General features: G+C 49.0%; 1 protein-coding gene across 1 annotated transcript; it reads left to right on the top strand.

Annotated features, from left to right (window-relative positions):
* Nucleotides 1–398: 398 nt before the first annotated feature.
* On the top strand, nt 399–6,610 carry cfap107 (cilia and flagella associated protein 107). The gene is made up of 4 exons (XM_078239040.1): nt 399–539; nt 2,660–2,770; nt 5,230–5,404; nt 6,459–6,610. Exons 1-4 carry the CDS (start codon nt 399–401, stop codon nt 6,608–6,610), a joined length of 579 nt encoding a protein of 192 aa, XP_078095166.1.
* Nucleotides 6,611–7,104: the final 494 nt, after the last annotated feature.

Here is a 7,104-nt window from a genome sequence, read left to right as displayed (position 1 = left end):
GAGGCAGCATTGCTAACACAGACCCACCTTCCCATGCCAACCCCTAGTTATTTTGTAAATAAATCCGCTGTCTGGTCACACTTACCTGCCTCATGTGCTTAGTCATCGAATATGCAAAGAAATTTCCCCCAAACCTGCGGCCATTCTGTCCATTGTCCCACTGGAGGCTGTAGGAGGCTGATCCTAGATGGTAAATTAAAGTGCCATCAGGAATCAGCCTTGGAAATATGTGGGACATTGCAGAGTTATAGAAAATGCTGAGATAAGAGGGAGAAGGTGAAGCCAGGTCGGTGCCTGGGGTTCGCTGAGTGGAGTGTTGCTGAAGGCAGTCGCCATGGGAACGGTAAACAAAGCGGCTGAAATTGACACATTGACATTGACACACGCGCTGCACACACATGGCATCGATTTGCCCTCTACCCCGTCCCATTGTCGATCGATTTGCCCCCGACCCCTTGGGAACATTGCCCAGCTGGAAGCTGCAACAGTTCTACCAGAACCGAGTGCTGGTGGGCAACTGGGCGGAGGAAAGGGAGAAGGTGAGAGGGAGGAGCCACAGGGGAGGGAGAGAAGGAGGGAGGGAGAGAAGGAAGTGGGAGGGAAAGAAGGAGGAGGGAGGGAGAGAAGGAGGGAAGGGAGAGAAGGAGAAGGGAGGCAAGCAGGGAGGGGAGGGAGAGAAGGAGGAGGGAGGGAGAGAAGGAGGAGGGAGAGAAGGAGGGAGGGAGAGAAGGAGGGAGGGAGAGAAGGAGGGAGGGAGAGAAGGAGGGAGGGAGAGAAGGAGGGAGGGAAGGAGTGAGGGAGAGAAGGAGGGAGGGAGAGAAGGAGAAGGGAAGGAAGGAAGGAATGAGGGGGAGAAGGAGGGAGGGTGAAAAGGAGGAGGGAGGGAAAGAAGGAGGGAGGGAGAGAAGGAGAAGGGAGGGAAGGAAGGAATGAGGGAGAGAAGGAGGGAGGGAGAGAAGGAGGGAGGGAGAAAAGGAGGGGAGGGAAGGAGGGAGAACAGGAGGAGGGATGGAAATAAGCAGGAGGGAGGGAGAGAAGGAGGGAAGGAGGGATAGAAGGAGGGAGGGAGAGAAGGAGGGAGGGAGAGAAGGAGGGAAGGAGGGATAGAAGGAGGGAGGGAAGGATGGAGGCGAGGGAGAGAAGGAGGGAGGAGAGGGGGAGAAGGAGGCGGGAGAGAAGGATGAAGGGGAAGAAGGGAGAGAAGGAGGGAGGGAGGGAGAACAGGAGGAGGGATGAAAGAAGCAGGAGGGAGGGAGAGGAGGGAGGAGAGGGAGGGAGAGAAGGAGGAGGAGGGAGGAAGGGAGAGAAGAAAGAGAGATAATGCCATAAGTATGGCCCTGGGGAGAGACCCCTCCGTTATTGTGTCAGCAGCTAAGCCAAGAGATGGAGGGAGAGGATAGGCAAATACTGAGGCAGCATGCAAAGATCCGTTAACCTCGGGCAGGATTTTCTGGTTTTGGGGGGCGAGTGCAGCTGGAAAATCCCAGCCACAGACTTCCCAAAAACAAAGTCAAAAGAACAAAATGATTTTGAAGGGCAGCAAATTGTTGTGGAAGCTATTCTGCAGTGAGAGAGTTTTTTAAATGTAATTGATGGAGATATATAATCCTGTATTAAACTCTGGGTTGGTCTCAGCGGGAGAATTGGGTCTAGTTCTGGGTGCTGCACTTTAGGAAGGGTGTGAAGGCATTAGAGAGGGTGCAGAAAAGATTCACAAGAATGGTTCCAGGGATGAGGGACATCAGCGCCGTGAATGGGTTGGAGAAGCTGGGGTTGTTCTCATTAGAGAGGAAGAGAGTTAAGAGATTTGATCAAAGTGTCCAAAATCATGAGGGGCCCAGACAAAGGAGATCGGCAGATCCTGCACCAATTGGTGGAAGGGCCGAGAGTTGGAGAACAATGACTTAAAGATATTGGAAAGAAGGTCCAAAGTGGACATGGGGAAAAACACCTTTATAGAATGAGCCCTGGATTGCACTGTCTGAGAGTCTGGCGGAGACAGATTCATTTGAGTGTTCCAGTAGTGCAAAGGGCAGCTAAGTGGATCCATTGAGTCGATGCTGGTTCCTTGTAAGAGCAGTTGAGTTAATTCCCCCCAATCTTTTACCCTATTGAATGCCTTGACTGAATCTGCCTGCACCACTCTCTCAGGCAGTGCATTCCAGGGCCTAAGCACTCAACGGATTTTCCCCATGTTGCTTTAGGTTCAAGAGAGGGGGTTCCTGAACCTTGACCCAGCGACAGTGAAGGCACAGGAATGTATTTCCAAGTCAGAGTGCTGTGTGGCTTGGAGGGGAGCTTGCAGGTGGTGATGTTCCTCTACACCTATTGCCCTTGAACTTCTGGGTGCTAAAGATTGTGGGCGGGACTTTACGGCCTCACATGTCCTAAAAACTCACCCGAAGTCAATGGACCTTCCCATTGTCCACCCCTCGGCCGCTCTGATCCCTGTGGCTGGCGGGTGATAAAATTCCAGCCTGTGTGTTTGGGTGATGCTGTTGAAGGAGCCTTGGCAAGTTGCATCTTGTAGACGTGCTGTAGCCGTGGTGGTGATGGGGGCAGTGAATGGTTTCAGTGGTGGACGGGGTGCTAATTAAGCGGCTGCTTCATTCCCAGTGTAAATTCTCACTGTAGCATTTCGTATCTTTGTTCCACGCAGTTCATCAAGGGGACTTGCTTCGGGACCACCACTTATCGAGCTGAGTACAAACCCTATCCATTTACCATGCCGGATGTCAGGGAAAAGGTCGAGATACTGAAAAAACACCAGGTGAGATGAAGTGCGCAGCGAGGGGGGCCCCCAGGGTGGGAATGCTGATTGGCACCGAGACGAAGCCCTTTCTAAACCCCGGTAATCAGACAGATTCTGGAATGATTTCTGCCACTGTGACGGGATGGGGGAGATGGGGGTTGGGGGCTGAGGGGGATAGGGGTTCATGCATGTATCCAGAAGCCAAAGTCAGGGGCCCGTAATATCCTCTCTGTCCTGATTTGAGCATTTGATGAGTGAGACGCACTTGGGAAATCAGTCCTTACATCTCACCGGGTGTTAACAGATGCCCTGTGATTCCCCTTTGCAGTTCCCCGAACAAAGGAGATGCCAATAGTGGGTAGGGTTACCCCAGAAAGATACAAAAGTGTCCAGAGGGGCAATTTTTTCACACAGAGGGTAGTGAGTGTCTGGAACAAGCTGCCAGAGGTAGTAATAGAGGTGGGTACAATTTTGTCTTTTAAAAAGCGTTTAGACAGTTACATGGGTACGATGGATATAGAGGGATATGGGCCAAACACGGGCAATTGGGACTAGCTTAGGGGTTTTTAAAAAAAAGGGCAGTATGGACAGGTTGGGCTGAAGGGCCTGTTTCCATGTTGTAAACCTCTATGACTCTATAAATCCTCACCCTCTCCTGTGGGTTCCTGGGGTCCATTCGCAATGGCACCAGTAGATCTCCCGTTACTCCCCCCCACCCCCCCCCCCCCAACACACACACACACACACGCACACACAACTGCACAGGTCAACACAGTAAGATGCCTGAGGCAGGAACATTAGTTTTAATTTGTCTTGGCTTCTCATTGGTGTATCTCAACCTCAAGTGGAGTGAGCTGATGGGTCACCTTGCATGACCTTTTTGTGCGTTGCGCCCACAGAGGGGACAGCCTCCACTGCACCTAGCGGTCTCCCCCGTTTAGACTGAGATGTGATCTTAGCACTCTGGGAGCGAGTGCCCCCACCCACCCCGATACTCGATTCCTCATATCAAGAATTGCCAACCCTTCAAATTTTTGTACTATTTTCATAAGCTTCTATTTCACCCCTGTAAAGCATACACATTTGTGTAATGTGATCTATCAGTTTCACAATGAAAAGTTGGAACTTCCCTGTTACAACATTAGTTGCCACACCGCTGTTGCGGTTAGCCAATATGCCGCTCCGGCCAAGCGAGGCAGTTTGCAAGGTAGAAGTTGCAAGCTGGGATTGAGCTGAACAAAATTCTGTGGCATGAGCTTAATTCACAACACTGCTCCTTCAGAAGAATGAATGAGGGGAGATCTTATAGAAACATATAAGATTCTGAAGCAAATAGATAAGATAGAAACAGGGAGGCTGTTTCCACTAGGGGGAACTAGGGGGCATGGCCTCAAAATAAGGGGGAGCAGATTTAGGACTGAGTTGAGGAGGAACTTCTTCACCCAAAGGGTTGTGAATCTGTGGAATTCCCTGCCCAGTGAAGCAGTTGAGGCTACCTCATTGAATGTTTTTAAGGCAAGGATAAATAGATTTTTGAATAGTAAAGGAATTAAGGGTTATAGTGAGTGAGCGGGTAAGTGGAGCTGAGTCCACAAAAAGATCAGCCATGATATTATTGAATGGCGGAGCAGGCTCGAGGAGCCAGACGGCCTACTCCTGCTTCGAGTTCTTATGTTCTTATTATGTTCTGGCACCTTGCTGAAGCAGTGATCATGAACCTGCTCCCCTCCCAGCAGAGCTAAACTGATTTTAGGTGATTTTCTAGGTATAAACTGCTCTGCACAGCTGATGGACCAATGTTGAAGAATATTGCGATGGGTTGGCAGTGGTTGGCATGTGTTCGGATTGGCACAGTGTAAACCTCCCAGTGGGCAGGGGATTAAGGCCACTTAAGTCACAGATGAAACAATGGAACTGTCGGAACTGTAAGTGACTGAAATCATAACACGTCCCTCGCAATTGTAGCCAAAAAACTCTGAAATCATAAGTTACCAAAGGCAGAATTTGATCTATTCATAGAATCATAGAAATCATAGAAACCCTACAGTACAGAAAGAGGCCATTCGGCCCATCGAGTCTGCACCGACCACAATCCCACCCAGGCCCTCTCCCCAGATCCCCACATATTTACCCACTAATCCCTCTAACCTACACATCCCGGGACACTAAGGGGCAATTTAGCATGGCCAATTAACCTAACCCGCACATCTTTGGACTGTGGGAGGAAACCGGAGCACCCGGAGGAAACCCACGCAGACACGAGGAGAATGTGCAAACTCCACACAGACAGTGACCCAAGCCGGGAATCGAACCCAGGTCCCTGGAGCTGTGAAGCAGCAGTGCTAACCACTGTGCTACCGTGCCGCCGATTCGGTTACAATTCGGTAATTGTAAATTAGGAGCCTTTGCATGATTAATGTTTCCTTAGTGCTTGATGCAGGAAAAAAAACCTCTTAATAAGTTGCCTTATTTTTTAGGGAGTACCTCTATCAGTATTATTCCCTCATCATAACATTCCACGCTCCTGGTACTATGTTACTCAGTACGATGAACATATCAATAGACGCCCAAATCCATGTTTGCCTCCACTTCGCAAATGGAATAAAAGAAAGTTAACCTGGGGCCCAGAAAGTTCAGACTATCCGCTAATAGGTATGTATTACAATGCATACTTACGCCAATCTTCTCCCCCTTCTTGTGCCTTCTTTCTTGAATGAAGAAAGTAACTCTTGCCAGGGTGTGGTTTGCTCGGTGCCAGCAATTCTCTGTCCCTTTGTCCAAATGGACGTTCCTCAATTAGGAGTATTGGCAGCTTATTCTTCCATGGTGGTGGTGGTAGTGAAGGTGATGAGAGGTTGTCGGGAGCAGTCCTGCACTCATTTGCCATTCACGTGTGGGTTTTCAAACAGATAATGATACGTAAGAAATCCAGGGTGATTTTCCTCTTCTCGGTCTGAGGCTGTGAAGGTTCCACCTTGCTATCGCAGCTGAGGCCAGCCAATTCAGCATCAAGCAGGGATCACACCATCCGGTCTGGCACTTTGCACATTCCCAATTTTTTTTATTCATTCGTGGGACATGGGCATCGCTGGCTGGCCAACATTTATTGCCCATCCCTCGTTGCCTTTGAACTGAATGGCTTGCTGGGCCATTTCAGAGGGCAGTTTAGAATCAACCACATTGCTGTGGCTCTGGAGTCACATGTAGGCCAGGCCAGGTAAGGGCAGCAGATTTCCTCCCGTAAAGGACATTAGTGAACTAGATGGGTTTTTCCAACAATCGACGATGGTTTCATGGTCATCAGTGGATTCCTAATTCCAGATTTTTAAAATTGAATTGGAGTCCCACCATCTGCCGTGGCGGGATTCGAACCCGGGTCCCCAGAACATCAGCTGAGTTTCTGGATTAATAATCCAGCGATAATGCCACTAGTCCAGCGCAACGAGGCTTCACCCCACCATTGGCAGCAATGCTGCCTTGGTTCTAAAGGCCTGGAATTCCCTCAATTAACTTTCTCGTCCGCCCTCCACACTTTAAGATGCTCCTTAAAACTTATCTCTCTGACCGATCCTTGTTTTACGCCACTCGGTGTCAATTTTTGTTAGAGAGCTCTCCTTGGATTACTTTGCTATGTTAAAGGTGTTAGATAAATGCACGCTACTGTTGTTGTAACTCAGTGACGTCTCTTATCTCTGTTTCCTTTCAGCCCCTCCTACAAATTTTGGCCTCTTGGAGGACAAGTTAGCTAAGCTGAAGAGACGCGAGCAGAATCAGCCTGGATTGTATGACACAATCTACACTGTCTCCTATGGTCCGAATTCTCTTCTTCCACGAGAGCCCATACGTAGCCAACGATAACCCCACACCGCCCCGTGTCAAAGCAATGACAACAAGTAGCTCCAGTTTTCCTTAACAAGACCTAACATGGTGGCAAAAACTGGGCTGCGATAATATGCCCAGCTTTCACTGGCTTGGGATGTGTTAGGAACGCTGCAGCAGGTACATCTGACATTGACCTAATGAACTTGTGGAAAGTAGTTCATTAACACCTATCAACAGGAATTTAGCAGAATACATCTTAAGAAATAACTCGGTAATAAACTGTTGCTTACCTGTGCTGTGCGTCTTTGCGTTTCAATCGCTCTATTTGGGAGCGGGCGTGAGAACATTGTAAACGTTATGTTATTTTTCTCAGTTAACTTCCAATCTGATGGAACCGTTCCCAAATTTGCTCCACATTTACCTGGAGGAGTTGACATATTCTGGTAACGAATTAACCAGTAAGTTTACCATGTATTAAAGAAAGCCTTATACTTAGAGGCTTACACTAAGGGGAGGTGTTGGCCTGGTGG

Source organism: Mustelus asterias, chromosome 22 (assembly GCF_964213995.1).
Source record: "Mustelus asterias chromosome 22, sMusAst1.hap1.1, whole genome shotgun sequence".
NCBI lineage: Eukaryota > Metazoa > Chordata > Chondrichthyes > Carcharhiniformes > Triakidae > Mustelus > Mustelus asterias.
This window is presented reverse-complemented; position numbering and strand designations above follow the sequence as displayed.

Excerpts from the sequence above, each read along its gene's own strand:
- cfap107 (XM_078239040.1), top strand. The coding sequence starts at position 399 with ATGGCATCGATTTGCCCTCTACCCCGTCCCATTGTCGATCGATTTGCC. Across the intron at positions 540-2,659 it reads GGGCGGAGGAAAGGGAGAAG|TTCATCAAGGGGACTTGCTT; the intron begins GTGAGAGGGAGG and ends TGTTCCACGCAG. Across the intron at positions 2,771-5,229 it reads AGATACTGAAAAAACACCAG|GGAGTACCTCTATCAGTATT; the intron begins GTGAGATGAAGT and ends CTTATTTTTTAG.